The sequence below is a fragment of the Lissotriton helveticus genome, chromosome 7 (genome assembly GCF_964261635.1).
Source record: "Lissotriton helveticus chromosome 7, aLisHel1.1, whole genome shotgun sequence".
NCBI classification, from domain to species: Eukaryota; Metazoa; Chordata; class Amphibia; order Caudata; family Salamandridae; genus Lissotriton; species Lissotriton helveticus.
Genome location: NC_136068.1, coordinates 1010020625 through 1010046109, shown reverse-complemented (window position 1 = coordinate 1010046109; position 25485 = coordinate 1010020625). Strand labels below are relative to the sequence as shown.

The following is a 25485-nucleotide window of genomic DNA, read 5'->3' as shown; positions in this document are numbered from 1 at the left end:
TCCTTAAACCGTAACTTTGTATCTCCTTTGTTTCCCATTATAAGTCATTGGTAACTCGCGACTGTGTTTAGACACTACACGCGTCTCCCGTGGGCCTCCTACTTCCTAACCTTTGGTTGTTCAGTGTAGTCCCATCGATTCTACAGGCCCTAGGCCTGCTGTCTAACTCTCATGTGGTTCTTATACCACTTCCTTAGTATATGGTTTGTGAGGCCCGTAGGGCATAACTGTATTTGTGCAACTTATCGTATGCTAATTGAGTAACTTGTGATGTACTTTGACCTCTGACCTCATAAAGAGTGCAGAGGGGTTGTGTTAGAAATAAATACATATATATATTTGATATATACCTTGTGTGGTGTCCTTTCATTTGGTATTCAAGGGATTCAAGGTTTTTAACGCGGCTGCGTTAATCGTGGCAGCGCTCGCGCTCGATTTTAACTTTCCCTCGTTTTTCATTTAAGTTAATAATTTGGTTTTCTTACCCCTTGGTTTTAACTGGAGCCCCTCACTGCACATAATTCTGTGTTTCCACCGCCATTTGGGCGGGTCCGGTTCCCGGGGCAGTTCTGGTGTGGGCGCCATCTTGGGTGAGGGCACGGACCATCGGAAGCGCCATTTTGAGCGGGGCAGCGCTCTGGCAGCTTCGCGGGACGCCTACTTAAAGTCGCTCCCCCCGCGCAGCGTGTCGCGCAGTTGGGCCGCCATCGCGTGGCCGGAGTCGTGCCCGTCTGCGCCCGTCCGTGCTCAGGACGCGTGGGGCGCAGCAGGCTAGTTGACCATTTGAGGTTAGTTCCTTTTGTGTACCGTGATGCTCACCTACTCTAGAGAGAGTCTTTGGTCTATTGGGCAGACCGTCCCAAGGTGTGACCTAGCACCGATCCATCCTCTGCGCGGCCCTTACCACTGTGCCTGCACGGGATGGATGCTCAACTCCCCCGTGCCTATTCGCCAGAGGGATAGTATATGTGTCCCGCGGAGCAATTGCCCCGTGCGTGGCCTGCGGGTGTTCAACCTGAATGCTAGGTCTATGGTGAAGCATCACCAAGCTATCTATGACCTTATTAAGGACGAATCCCCCGATATTCTTACCATCACGGAAACTTGGCTTCAGGAGGCGGATGTGGCCATTGTCAACTTGGTCTGCCCCCCTGAGTACTCTATTTACATCTTGAATCGGCCTACCAGAGGTGGTGGCATTGCCCTCATAGTTAGGTCTGGTTTCACTTGTGTCTGGAAGGGACTTAATATCGCGGGCTGCGAAAGTGCCTCGTTTAAGATCTTGATCAGCCCCCAGTTTACGTTTTCTGGGATGGTGGTTTACCGACCTCCGGGTAATGACGCAATGTTCAGAGAAGCCTTCCCAGACGCCGTTAGTGCGCTAGTTACGGGCTGTGCCAACTTCTCCATCTTGGGCGATCTGAACCTGCATTTTGATAATCAGACTATCCCGGTGGTTAGTAACATCTTAGCTGATCTGGAGGCACTTCAGCTATCCCAACAGGTATCTCAGCCTACTCATGTTGGGGGCCACATCTTAGACCCCTTTTTTACTAACGTAGATGGAGCCAGTGTCCTGTCCATTTCTCCTTTAGGGTGGACGGATCATTTCCTGGTGTCCATTCGGTGCCCTCTGCCGGAGACCCCGTCCATTCCATCTGTTAGACGGGTCCCCAGGCGGCACTGGAGTAAGCTCAGGCTGGAGGACTTGCATCGGTTCCTGGTGGAAGAGCCGTTAGGCCCTCTGGACAATGCGGAAAAGGGCTATGATCAGTTCTGCAGCTGGATTACTAGAGCTCTGGACTCCCTGATTCCCATCACTTTGAGCAAATTGAGCTCTAGAGAGTCGAGCCCTTGGTATAACAGTGCCTTACGCGCTTTGAAGGGTACCTGTAGACGGGCGGAAAGGGCGTGGCGGAAGGCCTATGCGGCCGACATGAAAGCCGCCTATGTGGCCTCCGTTAAGCTCTATCATCGAGCCATTTGCGGCGTTTTACGCCCTGGAATTCCGCAATAGCCCAAACCCGTCTAAAACCATCTTTAAAGTGGTGAAAGATCTTTTGGCAAAAAGGACGTCCTCCTTGCCTACTGGTTCCATTGCTCATTGTGAGGCGTTGGCATCCTTTTTCTTGGAAAAGATCCAGGTTATTTACCAGGCCTTCCCTAATACTGGGCCAGCTCTGGGAGGCACTGATGGTGCCCTAGGATATACCATCTTGCATTCCTTCCCTCCACTATCTCCTGAGGGCTTTAATAAACTGGCCCAGCAAATCAAATCTGGCTCCCCTTCGGACCCATTGAAACCATCTTTCTTCAGAGACCAGTCTTTCTTGGGACGCTCGATGGTTTGTCCCTTAGTCAATCTCTCGTTGGCCTCTGGTGTGGTACCAACTAAATGGAAGCAGGCGGTGGTTTCTCCGATACTGAAGAAGTCTTCTTTGGATCCTTTAAAACCCGAGAACTACCGCCCTATTTCTTTACTCCCCTGGCCAACGAAAATCACGGAGGCCCATGTTAATCTGGTCCTTGCTGACCACCTCACTCGGGCCAATGTGCTGGACCCCACGCAGAACGGCTTCCGTGCTGGGCACAGCACGGAGACGGCCCTTCTTGCTATGGTGGAGCACTTGCGTGCGGTGTTGGATGCGGGTCAGACGGCGGCGCTTGTATTATTAGACCTTAGCGCCGCCTTTGATACCGTCTCTCATCGCATCTTGCTACACCGGTTGGAGGAGATTGGCATAGGGGGGTCTGCTCTGCAGTGGTTCCGCTCCTTTCTTGACAGCCGTTCTTTCTGCGTAGCCATTCCACCTTACCAGTCCAAATTCCATCCTCTGGCCATGGGGGTTCCCCAGGGCTCCTCGCTGAGTCCCACGTTATTTAATCTTTACGTGAGACCGCTGGCTGAGGTCGTCAAGCAGTGGGGCCTGACTATGGTGTCATATGCTGACGACACTCAGCTGGCGGTTACTCTCAGCGGGGATGCGGATCTGGATGCCCCTAGGTTTCAGAGTGGACTGAAGGCACTGGCTAACTGGATGACTGCGAACTGTCTCCAGCTTAATGCCAGTAAGACAGAGATCATGGTTGTCGGTAAGTGTGCGGAGCTCTGGGGAGACAGGTGGTGGCCGCCGGAATTAGGACCATCTCCGACTCCGGTCTCTGAACTGAAAAATCTGGGAGTTTGGTTAGATTCCAGCCTTAACTTTGTTGGCCACACAAAGAAAACTGCGTCCTGCTGCTTTGGTGTGCTGCGGGGCCTTAGACCTGTTCTAAAAAATTTTGATGCCCCTACCAGGCAGCTGGTGGTTCAGGCGACGGTGATCTCCCGGCTTGATTACGCCACCTCCCTCCTGGTGGGGTCTAATCAGGCCGAACTTTCTCGCCTGCAGCGCGTCCAAAATGCGGCTGCCAGAGCTATAGTTGGTTTGCCTAGATTCTGCTCCGTCTCTAACACCCTCCGCTCCCTGCACTGGTTGCCGGTGCGGTCGAGAATCCACTTCAAGGTTTTGTGTCTGGCTTTTAAAATTCTAAAAGGCACTGCCCCCCAGATCTTGTCTAATCTTCTTTCTTTGTATGTTCCGTCTCGCTCCCTCCGCTCTCTGGGCCAGGCTCTCGCCATTGTTCCCCGGTTCAAGCTGTGCCGTGCCGGCGGCCGCTCCTTTCGAGTGAGAGCGGCGGCTATTTGGAACTCCCTTCCGGCTGAGATTCGACTCCTGGAGGACCTTCTACAGTTTTGTAGGGCGATTAAGACTTTCCTGTTTTAATTCTGGTTATTTTTGTGCTCCTCTGCCCTGTTGTTAGCGGTGTTGTGTTTCACCTTGTCATGCGCCAGGACACTCCTTTGCTGGAGCAGCTCTGCGCACAATAAATACCGTTAACATAACATAACATAACATTATAATTGGTAAAACTGCTTGCTTCACATGCTCTCTGAAGTCTTAGCCTAAGACTGCTGGTCCATGCTACCACTAGGATAGCTTGTTGATACGGTTGACTTTACAACCACCATCAATAAGGGTCGATTAGACTGGTGCAAGGTGCCCACTAGAATAGTGGACATCATATGCCAGGCTAACTTCTCACATTAGTGTGCAGCGGATGGGTTAAGAGCTTGCTGTTGTTTCACCATATAATCTTGAGATATCATTTGAAAGATCACATTAAGGTACCTGTAGGTACATATAAATCAAGGTCTTATAATACATAAGTTCTACTGAACTTAGCAGAAGTAGGTGGTAAGAGCCTAGCACACCCTGACTACAACTCCTAGAGAGGTTCTTGTAGGAAACCATTTAGTGTAGGTAGGTGCACACACCACACCTCACTAGAAAATGTTCTTGGAAGCAGGCCCTAGTGGACCTCTTCAAGAAGAAACCCTGAGGGTGCCTTCTAAGTATGACTCATTCACTTTTCATGAATTGAGAAGCCTGTGTGCAGTCAGAAAGTTGAGACAAGGACAGAGTCCAACCTTTAACCACCTGGTAGATATCTTAGTGGCTCATGATGTAGAGAATGCATCAGACCCAGGTAACCAAGGTAGTAGAGAGGGGGCCATCTTTCAGCAAAGGAAAATACCACTGGAGATGATCCATTGATCTCTGATGAGGATGATGACCAGGATGCAGCTGATGGTGCTCCCCTGGGCAACCTATGACTAACCCTGGGCGAAGAACTACGCTCCGTTCGCGGAGCTTGCGGAGTTTCGGCAACTCCGCGTTCTACGGAGAACGCGAAGCTGTCGATTACTCCGCGATCCGGTGCGTAGCGTAGTTCTCGCGCGCTGAATAACATTATCGCGTGCGCGGCAATGGCTTACCTTGGCCCGTCGCGACAGCCTGGGTAGGTTTGCGCGATATTTGACGCGATCACGCACTTTGGCAGTGCGAACAAGAAGATGAGTTACCGAACATGTCTAACACAACGCGAACACGTTACTTGTGACCCGGAACAGGAAATAAGGGAACGCAAGCGGGCGGGACAAACCTCTGGAGTAACTTAGCGCGCTAGCTATCTCGAGCATGCAGGCAGCGCCCCGAACACGCGCACCGCGCTCCCGAAGACGAAAAACGGCGCGCGAACGGGTCTAGCAAGCAACTACGCATGTCCGCGGAGCTACGTGTAGCTCGCAGAGTGCAAGTGCGTCTTCGCGTAGCCTCGCGGAGTGCGGCTACGCGAACTACGCCCAGGGTTACCTATGACTATCTGGAGGTGGAGAGGGCCAAGGGAGCCCCCCTCCTCTCACCCCAGTAGGCCTAACCCAGGAAACAGAAGGCACAGATCACACTCCAGTGGTTCTTAGCATTCTGATTCCTCAGTAGCGTCCAGTGCCTCTGCTGTGAGGAGGATGACTTCCCCTCAGAGGAGAGAGCACAAAGCTAGGATGAAGGAAGTCAAGCTTAGGATCAAGAGGCAAGAAGTTGTCCTTGCAAAAGAGACCCTGGCTCTTGAAAGAGAGAACAATTTGTGTGGGCTAGAGCCCACTGGTGGCAGCACAATACCTAGAGATAGGGAAAGGTCTCATGACCATAGAAACCTGAACGGGATTGTCCCTCCCTATCAGGTTGGGGATGACATCCACAAGTGGATAACTGCTTTGGAAAGGGCCTGCAAAGTGCAAAAGGTCCCCAAGGAGCAGTGGGCTGCAATCTTGTGGCTTTCCTTTGCAGACAAAGGTAGAGATAAGCTCTTGACAGTTAGTGAACAGGATGCTGACAACTACAATGTCCTGAATAGTGCTCTAATAGATGGGTTTGGCTTAACCACTGAGCAGTACAGGTTGCTGTTCAGAAACACCCAAAAGACACAGACTCAGGACTAGACTGACTTTGTAGATTGTGCTACTAAGGCTCTGGAAGGCTGGTTACTGGGCGGTAAGGTTAATGACTATACAGGATTGTATAATTTGATTATGAGAGAACAAATTCTTAACAACTGTCAGAACCAGTTATTGCATCAGCACCTGGTTGACTCTGATCTGACCTCTCCCCAAGAATTGGGAAAGAAGGCAGACAAATGGGTCAGAACCAGGGTGAAGCAGAAGGTACAGAACCAAGGTGGTTATCAGAAGAAGCAAGACCAAAAGGGTAGGGAGAAAGCAAAAGACCAGAAATCTTCTCAAGGTCCCCAAAAAGCTTCTAATGGTGAGGGTTCCCAACCTGCAAAAAAGAAAGAAGGTCCTAAGAAACCATGGTGCAAAGTATGTAAGGTAAATACTCACTGGACCAGTGATTGCACCAAGAAGGAGACAGTTCCAGCCACCATTGCCCCTAAAGCAACTGTTACCCCTAGTACAGCTAATAGTGGTGGTTCTCAACAGAAGGGTGTAGTAGGGTTAACCCTGGGAACTGAGGTGGATTCTGGCCTAGTCAGAATACCAACTCAAGCTGTTCTTGTCTGTGATGTGGACATGGCTATGTCCTCTACTGTGAGCCCCAGTAACTTGGGCAAGTACAGACAGACGCTTCTAATTAATAACAAAGTGGCTCAAGCCTACAGGGACACATGAGCTAGTGTCACAATAGTGACGCCCAGCTTTGTGGACCCTGGACAGATAATACTAGGTGACAATTACTATGCAAGCAATGTCACTACCACCCATAGTATGGCAATTGTTAATTTCTCCTGGGGAGGGGTAACTGGCCTCAAAAGAGTTGTTGTTTGTTCAGACCTCCCTGTAGAATGTTTGCTTGGCAATGACCTAGAATCTTCAGTCTGGTCTGAAGTGGAGTATAGGACTCATGCAGAGATGTTAGGTATATCAGCACATGTCCTTGCTGTGACCAGGGCACAGGTCAAAAATTGCAACACTGAACAGGCCCTGGATCCTGAAATAATGGACCAGTTGCCTACCAGGAGGAGAAGCAGTAGGGTTAAGGCAGTGCCTTCCCCCTTGCCTCAGGAAGAGGATCAGCCTTCCCAGGAAGCTGATTGTGAGACCCAGGAGGAAACTGTCCTAGAAGAGCTTGAGCCTGATCAGGTTGAGTTTCTTGGGACAGTGGGAGATCTGAGGCAGGCGCAGTTGGACTGCCCTTCTCTTGAACCCTTGAATGCTAGTGGAACCCACAAAGTCTATTGGGATGATGAGCTCCTGTATTCAGAGGCTAGAGACCCCAAGCCTGGTGCTTCCAGGAGGTTGGTCATACCTTTGGCATTCAGGGGCTTCCTTCTCACACTAGCCCATGATATTCCCCTTGCAGGACATCTTGGCCAGAACAAGACTTGGGACAGTCTTGACCCTCACTTTCACTGGCCCCACATGTCAGAAGACACCAAGGAGTTTTGTCGCTCCTGTGTCACCTGCCAAGCCAGTGGCAAATCAGGTGGTACCACAAAGGCCCCCCTAATACCACTACCTGTGGTGGGGGTTCCCTTTGAAAGAGTAGGGATTGACATTGTTGGACCAATGGATCCCCAAACAGCCTCCGGGAACAGGTTTATTCTGGTGGTAGTGGATCATGCCACCAGATACCCAGAAGCTATTCCCCTAAGGACCACAACAGCACCTGTTGTTGCAAGAGCCCTCCTGGGAGTTTTCTCAAGAGTGGGTTTTCCGAAGGAGGTTGTCTCAGACAGAGGTGCAAACTTTATGTCTGGATATCTGACTGCTATGTGGAAGGAGTGTGGAGTGAACTACAAGTTCACCACACCCTATCATCCACAGTGCAATTGTCTGGTGGAGAGATTCAACAAGACCTTAAAGGGCATGATCACGGGTTTACCTGAAAAGCTTAGGCGAAGATGGGACAACCTGCTGCCCTGCCTTTTGTTTGCTTACAGAGAGGTCCCACAGAAGGGGGTTGGCTACAGCCCTTTTGAACTTCTGTTTGGGCATCCTGTAAGAGGACCCCTTTGTCTGGTGAAGGAGGGATGGGAGCTACCTCTCAAATCTCCCAAGCAAGACATTGTGGACTATGTACTTGGTCTCCGCTCCAGGATGGCTAAGTACATGAAAAAGGCATCCAAAAACCTTGAGGCTAGTCAGGAATTGCAAAAGGCCTGGCATGACCAAAAGGCTGTGCTGACTGTTTACCAGCCAGGACAGAAAGTATGTGTGTTGGAGCCAATGGCCCCAGCAGCTCTCCAAGACAAATGGTCTGGACCCCACACTATTGTTGAGCAAAAGGGAGAAGTAACCTATTTGGTTGATCTTGGAACTCCCAGGAGCCCCCACAGGGTGCTTCATGTCAACAGATTGAAACCATATGTTGACAGGGCAGACATGGGCTTGCTCATGGCTACAGATGAGGGACAGGAGGAGGAGAGTGACCCTCTCCCAGACCTGCTTTCTCAGAACCCTGATGATGGTTCAGTTGATGGTGTAGCCTTGGCAGGCAGCCTCACTGACCAACAGCAGCAGGACTGCAGACAAGCTCTACAGTCCTACAGACATATGTTTTCTCTGACTCCAAGTCAGACCACCTGGTGCACTCATGAAGTGGACGCTGGGGACAGTCTGCCTGTTAAAAGTAAGATTTACAGGTAACCTGATCATGTCAGGGACTGTATCAGGATAGAGGTCCAAAAGATGTTGGAGTTGGGAGTCATTGAGCCCTCAGAGAGCCCTTGGGCCAGCCCAGTAGTCCTGGTGCCTAAACCTCACACCCAAGATGGTAAGAGAGAGATGAGGTTTTCCATGGATTACAGAGGCCTCAATGCTGTCACTAGGACAGATGCCCACCCAATACCAAGGGCAGATGAACTCATTGACAGATTGGCCTCTGCCAAGTTTTTGAGTACATTTGACTTGACAGCTGGCTACTGGCAGATCAGGCTAGCTGATGATGCAAAAGCCAAAACAGCATTTTCAACCCCAGGAGAACATTATCAATTTGTGGTGATGCCCTTTGGTCTGAAAAATGCACCTGCCACATTCCAAAGGTTGGTGAACCAAGTCCTCTCAGGTCTGGATGACTACTGTGCAGCTTTTCTAGATGATATTGCTGTCTTTAGCTCCACTTGGGAAGATCACCTGATCCACCTGAAGAATGTTTTGGAGACCCTGCAAAAGGCCGGCCTAACTATCAAGGCTACCAAGTGCCAGATAGGACAGAGCAAGGTTGTATACCTGGGCCACCTTGTAGGTGGAGGCCAGGTTCAACCATGGGAGAGCAAGATCCAGACCATAAAGGACTGGACTGCTCCCACCACCCAGACACTGGTCAGAGCTTTATTGGGCCTGACTGGGTACTACAGGACATTTGTCAAGGGATATGGTTCCATAGTGACACCCCTTAATGACTTAACTTCCAAGAAAATGCCAAAGAAAGTTCAGTGGACAGTAAGCTGTCAAAAGGCATTTGATGACCTGAGGCAGGCCATGTGCACTGCTCCTATTCTGCAAAGTCCAGACTACTCCAAAGCATTCATTGTTCAAACAGATGCTTCTGAGTTGGGTGTAGGTGTTGTTCTTTCACAACTGAATAAAGATGGTCAAGACCAGCCAGTAGCTTTTATTAGCAGAAGGCTGACCCCTAGAGAGAAACGTTGGTCAGCTATTGAGAGGGAGGCCTTTGCTGTGGTTTGGGCACTGAAGAAGCTGAGGCCATACTTGTTTGGTACTCACTACAGGATTCAGACAGACCATAAGCCCCTCTTGTGGCTAAATCAGATGAAGGGTGAAAATCCCAAACTGCTTAGGTGGTCCATTTCCCTACAGGGGATGGACTTTACAGTGGAACATAGACCTGGGACTGACCATGCCAATGCAGATGGACTTTCCAGATATTTCCACTTAGAACATGAAGATTCAATTGGTCAAGGTTAGTTTAATGTCCCTGCGTTTGGGGGGGGGGTGTAGGAGAGTAGGGTCTGCTTCCTATAGTCACCCCCACTTTTTGCTGTGATTTTCTGGTTTTTCGACTTTAGTGTGTTTGTGGGCCTGCTAATCAAACCCACAGCCCAGCTGTTCTCTCTCTGAATTGATACCATGTACTTCTGATGGATACATCTGCCAGTGGATTCCTCACCTTGTGAATATCCCCCTGCATCAGCAACGTTCAGAAAATTCTTTTGTAGCACGCCGGCGTGGACGACATATAGGAGCACGGCATCGTGCCCGACTCCGACTGACGTCACCGACTCCTTATTAGGCCTACGTCGGCGTGATGACATCAGTTCCCTTTTTTCCGTGTCGTCGACGCTAACGGTTTCGAGGGATCTTCTGTTGAGTTGATAGTAACTTTGTTACTATTGTGAGTTTAATTGTATCTCTTCGATGTTGCTGTCTTCTGTAGGGATGTCGTCGAAGAAGACTGGGTTTAAGCCGTGTGATTCTTGCGGAAAGATGATGTCCATTACAGATCCGCATGGTGACTGTCTATGGTGTCTGGGTTCGGATCACGACGTCCAGGGTTGTCGATCCTGTTTGAAGATGAACCGGAATGCTCTTCGAGAACGTGAGGCAAAACTTCTTGTTGCCAAATTGAAGGGTAAGGATGCCAGGAAGAGTTTGAGGTCGAGATCGAGACGCCTGAAGTCAAAGTCGAGGTCGAGGTCCCGGTCGAGGTCGGCATCGAAGTCGACTTCGGGACATGCTTCCAGATCGTCTAAGAAGAAGCATAAGAGAATGGAGCATAGTTCAAGGCACCATTCCGGTAAGGAGTCGGATTCGAAAATGAAGTCGTCTTCTAGAAGGCATCGTAAGGACATGGTATCAACCTCTCCAGTTCGAAGTCATGGAGGTGAGGCCTCGCCTTTGGAGTCACAGGAACATTCACCGGCTCCGGTGATGAATCCGTCTCCGGATCCATCTAAGTCTTCGGTACACGAGGAAGAAGAGGAAGAAGTTCCTGTTCGACGACTCCGGTAAACCAACCCGAGGAACAAGAGGAGTCAATTCCGGTGAAGCCTCCTCAGGAGCAGCCGGTGGGTTTGTACCCTCCTTTTCCGAGTCCAGGACAGGACCCTTCGCATTTTTTAAACGCCATGTATGGTGTTTATGCGAGAGCCATGTACCCCTCTGGAGCACCGGCTGGTCCCATGGGTCCGTTGGCATACAATTTGGGGGTTCCCCAAGCCTATGCTCCGGCGCCGTTCTTGCCGTTTATGCCAGCTCCGGCTCCACCTTGGCATTTCTCGGCGTCGCCGAAGTCATCGCGCCGCTTACGGCTTCACCGGCTCCGGAACGACTTTGAGATCAAAATCGAAGTTCGGCGCCGGCTCCAGCTCCTCGTTCGACACCGGCTCCAGCTCCTCGTTCGACGTCGGCTCCGTCTCCACATTCGACGCCAGCTCCGGCTACTTCGGAGTCAATACCGGATCCGACGACATCGGTACGAATAGAGTGGTCGAGGCGCAAAGCACAGCGCCTTTTGGAGGAGAAGAGTTATGGGGAAGCTGAAATTGAAGAAGGTGAGCTTCAAGATCAGGAGGATTATTTTGACGATCTACAGGATGCAAGTGGTCTAGAGCTGTCTCCTGATTGGGAGTTGGCCACAGTATCTGATGTTCCTTCAAAAGATGTGGCTCCCTACTATGTGGTAATTAAAAAGGCTGCAGATCTGTTAAATTTGACTTTGCCATCCGTTGAGTATAAGTCGAACATTCTGACTGAAGTCCTCCATTCACCTTCATCTGTGGTTGAGCCTTTACTTCCTTTTACTGAGGCTCTGACTGATCCCATCTTGGAGGTATGGAATAGACTTCTTACAGCTCCTGCAGTTTCTAAGGCCGTTTGAAGGTGTTATAGAGTGGCTCCTGGCGACCCTGAATTTTTATCTACTCATCCCTTACCAGAGAGTTTGGTAGTACAAGCTGCCTGCTCTAAAAGATCTGCAGGTGCTTTTCCCCAGGTACCTGGTGATAAGGATTCCAAAAAGCAGGACCAAAATGCAAAAAAAGTGTTTTTGTCAGCCAGTATGGCACTAAAATCTACAAATGCCACTTGTTTGCTGGGTCGATAAATCCATGCTTTGATGGATACTGTTAAACAGCTGTCTCTAAGCTTCCTCGGGAGGACAGAAAGAATTTTAATGAGGTGATTTCTGACACTCAGGCTGCTGCTCGGCAGGTCATACAAAGTGGTATGGACACAGCGGATTCAGTGGCTGGGGTCTTCGATTGCCACCAGAAGAGCTGCCTGGCTGAAGACTTCCGAGTTCTCTGTGGATGTTCAGGCTGCTTTCATGGATTTGCCCTTTGATGGCTCAGGCCTTTTCTGGAAGAAATCTGATGCTGCATTGGAGAGGTTCAAGGACAGCAGAGCTACAGCCAGCTCTTTAGGTTTGCAAACTAGAGGTTCTGTGGGCAAAAGATATAGGGGCTTTGGAAGATCTTCTTTTTGTCCCTACAAGCAATCACAGCAACAGCAGCAGCAACAAAATCCTTTGTATAAATCTTACAGAGGAAAACAAAGGGGTCGTCCTCGAGGACGTCAGGTCTCCTCCTCCTCTATCTCTACCCACCCCCCTCCTACTACAGCAAAGCAGCCTTAGATCCGCCATTCCGAATCATGCGGGTCCTGTAGGGGGTCGGCTTACCTATTTTCTTCGGGATTGGGAATCGGTCACGCCGGACCTTTGGGTTCTCAATCTCATAGAGAATGGGTATGCACTTCCCTTTCAGGAATTCCCTCCGAATTACCCTCCTTGCCAAGGCTTTTGCTCGGAGGACCACCTGCTACTTCTGCAGGAGGAAGTCCTGGCATTGTTGAGAAAGGGTGCGATAGAGGTGGTTCCGGAGCAAGAAAGGGGTCAGGGATGCTACTCCCGGTATTTCCTGATCCCCAAGAAGGATGGCAGACTTCGTCCAATCCTGGATCTCAGGATCTTGAACCTTTACCTGAAGCAGGAGAAGTTCAAGATGCTCACCCTTGCGCAGGTTCTTCAAGCGCTGCTGGAAGAAGACTGGATGGTGTCGATCGACTTGCAGGATGCATATTTTCACATGCCAATCCTGAAGTCGCACAGGAAGTATCTCCGTTTTACGGTGGGATCGCAGCATTACCAGTTTGTGGTCCTTCCGTTTGGTCTTACTACTGCGCCTCGAGTCTTCATCAAGGTGATGGCTGTGGTGGCAGCACATCTCAGAAGATCAGGGATTCCAGTTTTCCCTTATCTGGACGATTGGCTGATCAAGGCGGAATCTCCAGAGAAAGTGCTCCATCATCTGCAAGTCACAACTCAGTTGTTGTACAGGTTGGGTTTTTCGATAAATATACCCAAATCTCACCTGGTGCCCTCCCAGCGCAACCTGTTCATTGATGCGTTACTGGATACAACTGTATGTCGGGCATTCCCTCCTCCACAACGGATTCGCGACATACAGGAAATGATTCCTTTATTTCACAATGGAGCGGTCGTTCCAGTCTTGAAGGTACTTCGTCTGCTCGGTCTGATGGCTTCCTGCATTCTGCTGGTCAACCATGCACGCTGGCATATGAGGGCACTCCAGTGGTGCCTCTGCAGGCAGTGGTATCAACACAATGGAGATCTCAGGGAGCCGATCAGGATCTCCAGAGAAACTGCAGTGGATCTGTCTAGGCGGAGTGTGGAGGGCAATCTGTCTCAAGGAAAGCCCTTTCAACTACCTCCATCGGTGGCCACAGTGATAACGGATGCATCCACTCTAGGGTGGGATGCTCATCTGGGGGATCTGGAGATCAAGGGTCTTTGGTCTCCAGAGGAAAGTTTGCTTCACATCAACCTTCTGGAATTGCGGGCAATACGTCTGGCACTCATGTGGTATGTCAACAAGTAGGGAGGAGTAGGGTTGCAGTGTCTCTACAGAGAGGCTCTGCGTCTCTGGTCCTGGGTTCATGACTATCAGATTTGTCTGATGGCAAATCATCTGGCCGGAGTTCTGAACGTGCGTGCAGACAGTCTCAGTCGGCAGTTCTCGGCCGATCACGAGTGGAGGCTTCATCCAGAAGTAGTTTGTCTCGTCTATCGGACGTGGGGAACTCCTCGGGTGGACCTGTTTGCCACTCACGAGAATGCTCAATGCCTGTCATTCTGCAGTCTCCAGTTTCCGATGCAGGGAGCCTTGGGGGACGCGTTTCAGTTGAGTTGGGACTCACAGCTCCTTTACGCGTTTCCACCCATACCCTTGATTCCTTGGGTTCTGTGGAAGATTCGACAAGACCGGGCCCAAGTTATTTTGATCGCCCCGGATTGGCCAAGAAGGGTGTGGTACACAGATCTTCTCCACCTCTCCTCGTGCCCGTCGCTCTGTCTCCCTCTCAGGGCAGATCTCCTCTCTCAGATGGAGGGGCAGGTTCTACACCCCACCTCCAGACCTTACACCTTCATACCTGGAGATTGAACAGGGCAACCTGAATTCCTTTTCTCTCCCACATGATGTGGTGGATGTCATTCTATCGGCCAGGCGTGACTCCACCAAGTCAATATATTCATACAGATGGTCTAAATTTGTGACTTGGTGTGGGGAGAAGTCCATCGACCCTTTGAGGGCTCGTTTATCTGATATACTTCAATTTGCTCTTTTCCTAGCTCAGCAAGGGTTTGCTGTAGCTACAGTTAAAGGTTATCTTTCGGCTTTGTCGGCATTTCTCTGCCTGTCGGATCAGCCGTCTTTAGTTAAATCTCCTGTAGTTATAAGGTTTTTAAAGGGTCTTACAAATACATTTCCTCCTACTCCCTTTATTGTTCCTCAATGGCACTTGAATTTTGTGCTTACATTTCTAATGGGTTCTCCTTTCGAACCTTTGCACAAGTGTCCCTTGAGACTTTTATCTTTTAGGACAGTCTTCCTGGTTGCAATTACCTCGGCAAGGAGGGTAAGTGAGCTTCAAGCTCTTAGTTCAAAGCCCCTGTTCTTGACCATTCATGCTGAACGAATGGTTCTTAGGACCAGGACTGCTTTTCTGCCTAATGTGGTAACTCTCTTCCATCTAGGACAGTCCATTACCCTCCCTACCTTCTATCCTCCCCCTCACCCTCCCAAGGAGGAGGAGAGACTTCACCGCCTGGACCCTAAGAGAGCGGTGAGCTTTTATCTTGATAGGACAAGAGACTATCGAGTGGATGACCAGCTCTTTGTTGGATTTGCTGGCTGCAGAAAAAGAAGAGCTGTGCACAAGTGCACACTTTCAAGATGGATTATACTATGCATCAAGATCTGCTACTCCCTGGCGGGTAAGGACCCTCCAGAGGGTATAAGAGTTCATTCCACTAGAGAAAAGTCTTCTACATCTGCTTTGTCTAGGGGTGTACCTGTAGAGGACATTTGTAGAGCAGCGACTTGGGCTTCCCTCCACACTTTCGCGAAGCATTACTGCTTAAATTCCGAAGTCAGGAGGGACGGCCACTTTGTGCGTTCTGTCCTCCAGGATTTTCTGGTATAGGAGAGTGGACACCCTCTTCCGGGAGTGGGGACTGCTGTGGGACTCTATTCACAAGGTGAGGAATCCTCTGGCAGATGTATCCATCAGAAGAACAAGTTACTTACCTTCGGTAACGCTTTTTCTGGTGGATACAGAATCTGCCTGTGGATTCCTCACATGCCCACCCGCCTCCCCGTTGTCCACTCTACTATACCTGAGTTCATGACATTATTTAAATGTATTTATATATATATATATATATATATATATATATATATATATTGTTTTAAATACATTGTCTACACACTATGTGTGTTATTTTGGATATTATGTACTGTGTACACCGTATATGTATATATCTACTGTCATTGGTCCGTCTGGGTGCCTCGAAGGCACGGAAAAAAGGACAGAACTGATGTCATCACGCCGACGAAGGCCTAATAAGGAGTCAGTGACGTCAGTCGGAGTCGCGCGCGATGCCGTGCTCCTATGACGTCGCCCACGCCAGCGTGCTACAAAAGAATTTTCCGAATGTTGCTGACGCGGGGGGATATTCACAAGGTGAGGAATGCACAGGCAGATACTGTATCCACCAGAAAAAGCGTTACCGAAGGTAAGTAACTTGTTCTTTAGGTACATACCAGATTGGGGATTGGGTCACCTCTGTGAGCCCTGTATAGTGCACCATAGGTACCCAGGGCATAGGTGCATCCAAGGCCTACCAGGGGCTGCAGCATGTATTATGCCACCCCTGGCTGGCCCTCCAAACTTTCACCACAGGCTGATCACTCAGCTTGGGTAAGGTGGTGTAATCACCCCTTACTTAGATATAGTACACCTATATCTACCTTATATATAGACACATATGCACCTATAAGTCACTCCTATGGTAGGCCTCGACAATCCTGGAGGCAGAGTGCTTAGTTTTATGTGAGAGGGTGCCTTAGCATGAGCAGAGCCCCTCTGCAGCTTTCGGAACCATCTCTTTATAGCTGTTCTATGATATAGCCATACCATATACTCTCAAGTGCATTATAATCCTCGCTGTTAATGCTAACTTTTGTTTGGCTTTATCAAAACATGTCGTGTAAGGTGTCAAACACTTTGGAATACTACCCCCCCCCCCGCCAATTCTGGTGGCAGGGGTAGCATTCCACCCTTCTAGAGGGAAAAGACATGTATGTTACTACTTTACCCAGTTAAAGTTAAACAGAGCCTCAGCATCACAAAATGAATGCAGCTGCCACAGACACGAGTCTGACCACCTGGTTCTGTGGGAAACTCCAGCAAGGGTGGCCTGGACAATAGGTTTCCTTTCCAGGGAGGTGCCAACAACTCCCCAGACAGGGGTTATGTGTATTGGGGCAGGGAGGGCTGCATTCAGTGAATTCATCTAGACACTGCCTGGGGCACACAAGGTGCTACATGTATAGTCCGGTTCAAACCAGTTGCTGGGGCACTCCAGCCCCAGCTCTGGCGTGAAACTGGAGAAAGGGAAAGGGGTGTAACCACCCCCTTCTCAGGTCCACCCATAGGAGGGACCTAGGCAGGTAATCCAGCCCCTTAGCGTAGTATAAGTATAGGAGCTGTGTCCCCAGGACTTTAGATTATCCTGGAAAGAAACTTTGATACAGAACTCTTGGACCTTTGACATTCTATTCTGACTAGAAGACGGAAGACATCTCCCTTGTGGTCAAGGAGTGACCACCCTGTGCAAACAGGCACCACCAGTAACTTGCCGGTCTGCTTTGTCGACATTCCCGCCGGAACCCGAAGACTCAACGACACAGGTACTGGAATCTCAGACCTCTCTAACTCCGACCCACATCCACAGCAAAGCTGAGACCGTGGCGGACACGAGAGACTTGGGACCGGACACCCTGGACATCCTGCATTTTGCTAACTGCTCGACCACCAAGGTACCCTCGCAGTTGTGCATTTGGGTATGAGAAGCCCCAGACCCGAGCGCCATTTGCACTGAAGCTCAGTCCTCCACACTCCATGAGTGCCGCTTGGGGCCTGCTCTTGCATTTCAGCTCGACGCGTCTTCCCGGTTCCTTGCACATTGGCTAGTGAGCCCCTTGAAGACTTTTCTTTTTAACTAAACTGCTTTCCTGGTTGCTCCAGCTTCCCTTCAAAGGAAAAGCGCCACAGACCTTGCCGGTCTGCAACAGAGCCAATCTCGACATCCTGCGTGGGTTGCGGCTGCCAAGGCTTGTTGGGTCCAATCCGGATACCGACACCGCAGTCAACTAGATCCTTTGTGGGGCAGCTCGTATTCCAGCGCTTGGTCATCGTCGATGCCTCCTGGACCTCGTGGCTGAAGAGACAAACTCACCTTCTTCACCTTCAAGCACGCAACATCGCCTGGTTCCTTTCTGGTTCCTTCCTGGTCACTGGCTAGTGACCCACACTCTGTCCCCTCTGCTTTCAGGTTCTTCACATCGCCAATCCACCCTTGGATCCACCCGGACACTTTTCCTCTGGTCGCCTGCAGCACTTCTTTGCAGATCTCCATAGAAAACGACGAGGAAACCCGACACGAAAAGACACCTATGCACCCGGCTTCCCTGGGTGAGGTAACACGAGTACTCCGGTGCTCCCGTGGGTCTTGACTCTCGAAGTGTCCTAGTTTAAAAGGGTTTCATCCTAGTCCATCCGGAAGTATCCTTAAACCGTAACTTTGTAACTTCTTTGTTTCCCATTATAAGTCAATGGTAATTTGTGGCTGTGTTTAGACACTGCACGTGTCCCCCGTGGGCCTCCTACTTCCTAACCTTTGGTTGTTTAGTGCAGTCCCAGCGATTCTACAGGCCCTAGGCCTGCTGTCTAACTCTCACGTGGTTCTTATACCACTTCCTTAGTATATGGTTTGTGAGGCCCGTAGGGCATAACTGTATTTGTGCAACTTATCGTATGCTAATTGAGTAACTTGTGATGTACTTTGACCTCTGACCTTATAAAGAGTGCAGAGGGGTTGTGTTAGAAATAAATACATATATATTTGATATATATTTTGTGTGGTGTCCTTTCATTTGGTATTCTAGGGATTATATGGTAAAACAGCTTGCTTCACATGCTCTCTGAAGTCTTAGCCTAAGACTGCTGGTCCATGCTACCACTAGGATAGCTTGTCTATAAGGTTGACTTTACAACCACCATCAATAAGGGTCAATTAGACTGGTGCAAGGTGCCCACTAGAATAGTGGACATCATATGCCAGGCTAACTTCTCACAAAATGCACCACCTGAGATACCATAATTACTCAAAGAAGCGCAATGGCGTAATTATGGGAAGCTTGCATAACAAAAGTAGCACACATTTCACACAATTATGCGAATTACGCTGGCGTGATTTCGATTTCACCCAGGTCAACTTTAAACATGGCACGTTCAACCAAAGTAAGTGTTGTGAAAGGAGCCGCTGTGGTGTCGGCTCCAGTCATCCGATGAGAAATCCCGACCAGGCAGGTGGGGGTCTCTGTACATGGCAACATGGCGGATGGTCCTCTACTAGGCTGACGGAGGTTATGACCTCCACTCCCCTGCTGGGACTGCAGAACCACCACCAAGGCCTAAAAAAGATAGTTTTTAAAACTGCTGTTTACCTTTGCCTAAGCTGTGAATGCCACAAACGTTTCCTGTCAGGCTCCCACTTGTGATTATAATTTATTTTTCCCAGCTCAACACAATCTTTGACTGTCATTAAGCCATGCCTGGGGGACAATAGCACTTCAGGTGCAGCTACCCTGTTCTGTGGTCCCAAGCAGCAGAAGGACACATGAAGTGTGATTAAACCCACTCAAACCAGCAGCAGCCCACATGTACGGCTGGGGGTCCAAGGCCAGTCCCACCTCACTAACCGCACAGGTTTTTGGGTCTGCGACGCAACCACAAGGAACAAGGTCTGCTCCCAGTCCCTGGCCTTTAACCACAGCAACCTGTTGGCACAGATCCTGGAAATAGCAGTGTTAAAGAGTTGTGGTCGCAAATGTTTTTATTTCGTAGTAATGTTGGCGATGTTTGCCAAATATGGATGAAATTTGGCAGTCGGTTAGCATGCTAAGCCAAACAACGACTAAATTAGTCATAAGGTACCAAGTCAAAGCTATTATTCCCACACCTCTGTAACTTTGCCCCCTTGATGGATTGGCACAAAGCCTGAGGTTCTAGCACCACGATTCATATGGGCCATTTCACCTTATTTCATGCAGATTTGTCCAATGGCAGCAAAGTTATTTAAAAAAAAAAGAGCCCTTTTTAGACTCCTCCTTAAACTTGTTACTGATGTGTCTGCATGGGATAGTAGATGCCAGCAGTGAGCTTCACCTACTAATTGTCTACCCAATTTCATACAGATTCATCATACTTTGCATATTTATTAACACGTTAATACTTCTGTAACCTTGTCTTTAACTTTGCCACCCTATTTATGGAGCCGCAAAAACAGTGACACTACAAGAGGAGCAAAACATGCTGAGTGTGTCAAATTTCGTGATAATGCAAATGAAAGTTAAAAAAGCCTTTTCAGCAGTCAAGATATCCCTAAAATGTAGCCCTTTGTACTAATTGCCACTTCTGCATGGTGACTAAATGATGATACACTAGTATAAATGAGCAGGGTCTTGGGCCGTCCTTTAATGCAGGTCCGTCTCCAGCCTGTATGACACCTTATCTGGTTAGGGTTCCCCCATGGATGTTTGTTTTTTTACCAGCATGAGTTTTATTTTAATGTCCTGGCCTGTACGAAAATGAAGAACACTCAAAGCTGGGGGGGGTTTTCTCTGTAAGACGAAAGCACATTAAAATGTGCTATAAACCTTTTTAATGATCCATGACTGTTAGTTACACTAAACAATTGGAGTGATCTACTTGATTTACATGACCACCAGTCACAATACCCAAGTCAAATGGCAAAAAAATCACCTGGCCCACCAGCGAGCCCATGCATAGTCAACCCGCCACCGCCCACCATGGCCTCAATGAAATAATAATATAATAATCACACATGTTTGTAAAGCGTGAACATATCACCGATTAAAGTTTAAAGGCGCTGGGGGCCGTCGGGCGTTTAAGTGAGCTATTGGCCAGAGTCGCATGATGCTAAGCTGAGCTGCCGCAGGCGATCGAACTGTGAGCCCTACGCACCAGAGTCAGCCGCTCTGGCCGATGTGCCACACTTCTCCTCACCTATGGAATGGCCGGCAGAAGAGGGGTCAGTGAAAAGACTTTCCTTCTGTGCCAGGCTGGCTTCACGGGGGTCGAGGTGAGAATGGCCCCACAGCCAGAGCAACACCTTGGCCCCAGTGAGGCCGCTTCTCCGACTCCCCCAACCATGATAGCCTAAGTTCGATGGTCTGGCTGGGGAAGAATGAACCAAAGGAAACATCTTCTCGGCCATCCTGGTTGGGGGGGGGGGGCCGGCGAGGGGGGGTAATTTTCTCCATCTCAGTTTGACAGCCTGCTGGGGAGTGGGAGACTACTCTTGGGGGTCGGCGCATGCCTCATGAGCAAGCTGGAGTCTGTCGAGGCCAGAACAATACTGGCCTAGCCCCCAGCAGCGTAGCGTGGATTGCCAGCTCCAGCGTGCCCCAAAAAAGAGCGAATTTGGAAGGTCTCCGCTGTTCCAGTGATTAGGAGAGTTTTAAACTTTCCCGCTTCTGTGTGTCTTGCCACATGCTGCGGGACTTCAAGGAGGAACAGGGCAGTTCAAAGCTCCCCCACAAAAAGAAAATGAACCCCTTATACTTGGGCACATGTAGGAGTAAGGGGGCACAATCCACGCCATGCCCTAGGGGACAGTAGATGGTTGTTCTAAGGGGATGTTCTAAAACTCTACACCTCCCCTGTCCCTTGGTAAGGGGTGTGTGTGTTGCGCAGCATGTATAAAAAAATGCACACCTCGCCCTTGGCCAAGGCAAGTGGGGAGGTGGCAAGATCCACCCCGTCCTTGGGCAAAGAGAGAGGGTGTTCCAAAAAAAATTACATCGCTCCTTCCACCCCTGACTTGAGCTGGACTGGGGAAATATCACCCCCACACCCTAAAGTAAGGTATGAGGGGAGATGCTCACACTATCCCTGTACTTAGGCAGTAAAGTGGTAGGAAAATCAAATACATCCAAGTTCATCATAAAACGTTCATTGATTCTTATTTTGGATCATCTTTTTGCTCGGCGGATGAGCTCTACACAGTTGTGGGACTGCCACCTCTGTTAGAATATACCTATGTCTAAGGCTACTACTATATTCAACCTACCTTCTGGTTTACTCAGACTTATGAATGCACTGAAGAGGTCCTGTGCATTAGGACGAAATGTGTTGGTTGTTGCTCTTTAAGAATGAAACACTAAAGAAGAAATTCTCTGATTTGATGTCTCATTGAGCAATAACTAATTGCATGGACTTGATTACTTCATAAGTGGTGCATCTCTGATCTAGCTTTTCCGTGTTTAACATGGGCTTCGCCATGGAACAGTATTCAGAATACAGTTCTAAAAAAATTATATTAAAAGTCACCATATTTTACATGCAAATAGAATCTGCGTGGATCTGGTGTAGTCTCAATGATGACCATGTGAGTGGCAGCTTTAGATAAAACGCATAAAAGTCGATCCTGCCTTATTTCTAATTCGCATTCGCAGAAAACTACTAATCACATTGATTGTGGAGCCAGAAAACTTAACATGTCCGCCACTTCATAAAGCAATCCCCGTGTATTTTTGGCCACTATCTCACTGTAATGATCTGACATTTAAGTAGCCAGATCAGTCCATATCAGTGGGATTTTTTTCCAGGCCTGGCCTTAGTTCTAACAAATCAGAGTACTCCGAGAGTTGCGGGCTTGCGACATTAGAAGATTTGTGTCCGTAGACATGGATTCATTAAATAACATTAGCATTAGTTAACAAAGTGAATACAGTGTCCCTTTTATTAACTGTCTGGAACAAATAGTACTAGGTATAAACAAATGTGCATTCATTACAAAAAAATGATAATTGTGTAAACAAATGTGCTTTTTCATGAACAATGTACATTTTTTTTTATGTTTCTACAAAGTTGTAAAGTATCCACACAACGTCACCTTCCTTTGCATGCAGCAAAATAGAAGCCATATTATTTCATAGCCAATACATATTTAACATATATGTGAACCACTACAAACATGTGAAAGGTATGCATGTTAGTACTCTCTACTACTTTATACTACATGACTCTATTTAGTCGATGTCATTCATTTGAAAAACACACAAGTGCTGACAAAGACTATAGCTTGCCTTTTGTAAAGGGGACTGGTTTTCTCAAGGACCGCTACCACACATTGCAAGTGCAGCCTGGCCAGCATTATTGCACACTCCCATACAAATAAACACACTACACATACCAAAGCACGATTGAGTAAGAGCAGTGCAAAGGGGGAAAAGGGTCTTCTTGTGGAACGGAATGGGAGCTGGGTGGATGCTCAATGCACTCAACAAACATTGCTCTGTGATATGCTGACGTGTCCACGGGAAGAAGACCTTACTGTGGTTTCTTTGTGCACAGGACGGACAGCTATGGGACTCAGTCAAGAAGACAGCCTTCATCTTGGGCTCTGGCCTTCTGACCTTTGCTGCCTTCAGGAACTCCGTCACTTGGTAAGAACTTGCTGCATCCCGTTGGGTAGGAAACATCTTGGTGGAAGGGGAAGATGGGAAAGAGAGGCTGTACACATCGATCCGACCAAAGTCGTTACAGTCAAATGGTGGCTGGAAAATTGGTTACGAGGAGTTGAATATCTCAGTGAGAAGCAGTATATCTGAACATTTGAAATGTCATATTCTGCCTAAGTTGTTTTTATCAGGCTTGGTTAACAGCCCTCAATCCATGGATTATAAAAAAGCAACTGTAGGGCTTTACCTATAGAAAATACACATCTGTCCTTAATGGACGGCATCTCCGGTTTGTTCATACTGTTCTTTCAAGGAACCTTGTATGCGCAGGATAATTAACTTAAGGCACTCGAGGAGTATCATATATATCAGTTTCAAACCAGTCCTCTATGAGACTCACCTACAGCGAGTCATTAGCACCCTCAATGTCCCTTCTACATATCAAGTCTATAGCAGCCTCTGTGTGGCATCATCTAGAATGGCCCCGGTTTGTACCTGATCCGTATCACTCGTCTAAGGACCTTATCTGCAGTAGGTGAGCCTTGATCTTACAAGGTCACTACCAGTCCTCTGTGGACTTCATGCTGCAGTAGGTCTAAACTAACCCTTAGAGCCATGCGTTGTGAAGGTGCATTCAATGGTGTATGTTTTTCTTTGTTTGCTTGGCCTTTTGGTGAGGCCTAGATTTTTCAGAAGATGCATTTCATGATGCCTGATTTGGGGCATTTGTGGTGATTTTAGAATTTTCAGGCTGTTTCTGATGTGCTATTTCATGACCGCTGACTCATTCTCATGTACCTCTCTCCGCAGGCACCTTCAGCGATTCTGGGGCGCTTCGGGGTACTTCTGGCAAGTCCAGTGGGGAAAGCTGCATTCTTTCTTTGGGGGCAGTGAGTGGGCCCTTTTCTCTCTTGGTGAGTCTATTTAGCTCTGTGTCAGCATCTGGTAAACTGAGCTTGTGCAGGCTAGCATGTGTCGAAAGAAGTTGTGGATCAGTATGTGTTGTGCAGGTCTCTTAACAGGATATGCGGGTTTGGGTGTCACTGTGTGTTGCATAAACCTAAGAGCTTATTGTGCCTGGGTTTGTGTATGCATGTACTGCGTGTGGTTTGGGCCAGCACGTGTTGCTGATCTGCATGTTCAGCACGTGCTGTGCCGGTCATTGTGTGGAGTCAGCGCGTGCTGCTGGGCGGAGCAATGCCTTAACTTGTTCCGCATCGAGACTTGATAAGCATTTGTCATCTAATGTATTTTAATTCCAATAACAATACATACTTTAAAAACAATACTTTACATTGAATTCCCTTGACAGGAGAACCACCACAGAGATACATCAACAACAGATGTTAAAGTAGCATTAAAAGAACTTCTAAAACACGACTGCTGTAAGTCCCGTAAAGCAAATCTGTATCTCATCCGCCATGGCATAAAACCTTTAAATCCACTAAACGGAACCCGAACTTTAACCGGTAACCCAACCCGTAGCGAAACGTGACCGCCATTCGAATCCTGGCGATTACCCCCTAACTGAAACCTACCCTTATTCCTTGAAATAATCCTTCCCTTATTCATTTGTGGCACCTTTAGCTCTTGTATCCGTTTTCTTTATCAATCAACGTCAAAATGAATAACGGTGTTATGGATTTTATATTTCGTTGTACCAACCTTATTTTGATATTTTTTTCTTGTAATCTAAAATTGTTTTTGTTTGTTCAAAGTGTCGCGGTAGTGTTTAGTCTCTACAACGTATGTCTCTGTAATATTTTTTTCTCTAGTCAATTTTTTCTCCAGTGCAATAATTCCTTGGCATTGTGTGCTGCCTAAAACTATGCCCTCATTCGGTGTTTCAGAAAGCATCTATTCCGCAGGTGCTGCGTAAAACTGTCTGAATGTGCTGTGTGCATTTTGGGAGCTGTGTAATACTGTTGGCATGTGTTATGTGCATTTCGGGTGCTGTATCAAACTGCCTGAATGTGTTGTGTTCATTTCTTGTGATTTCTCAAGCATGTCGGTATGAGCTACAGTAAACAATGTGCCAGCAATTTAACGTCCACAGCTGTGTGCAAAAATAAGCCGTGTCAAACAAAGCTGTGTCAGCGTGTGCTTTGCGAGCTGTGTCAGCATATGCTGTGTGGAGCTGTGTCAGCGTGCTCTACCTGTATCTGAATTAAGCCATGGCAGCTTGTGCTGTGCACGTGCTTTGTCTAGCGTCAGCATGTAGTAATTGCATCGACCGGTGTTACCGGTGTACCGTATATGTCCTGTGATGAGCGGCAACACTCAATAAAGGTAAGTGAATACGTATGCACAGGGGCAAAACGTAGGTGGCCGCTTGACAAGCACACCGCGCGCCCTCTCAGAATCCGACGGTGCAGGGGCTGGATCAATGATCTGCAAAAATTGCTCTGGAAGCAGGAATCCAGTGTGTGCAGTTTGTAGTAGTGGGATATGTAGGTGGCTGAGCTTTTCTCTTGTAGCAGATCACGCGCGCCGCTTGAAGGCACTGTGGTGTCCTGGTCTAAGGCCTAGTAATGAGAGCCACAGGACACATGT

At 48.5% G+C, this 25485-nt stretch overlaps 1 protein-coding gene across 6 annotated transcripts in view; it reads left to right on the top strand.

The window, feature by feature from the left end:
- The window catches only part of FAXDC2 (fatty acid hydroxylase domain containing 2), a 180453-nt gene that overhangs the window by 103309 nt on the left and 51659 nt on the right, over window positions 1-25485 (top strand). For all 6 annotated transcript variants that reach the window (XM_078653687.1, XM_078653685.1, XM_078653684.1 and 3 more), the window contains 2 exons: window positions 22826-22917; window positions 23743-23846. In XM_078653687.1, coding sequence (XP_078509813.1) covers window positions 22826-22917; window positions 23743-23846 — 196 coding nt within the window. The remainder of the gene's footprint in view (window positions 1-22825; window positions 22918-23742; window positions 23847-25485) is intronic.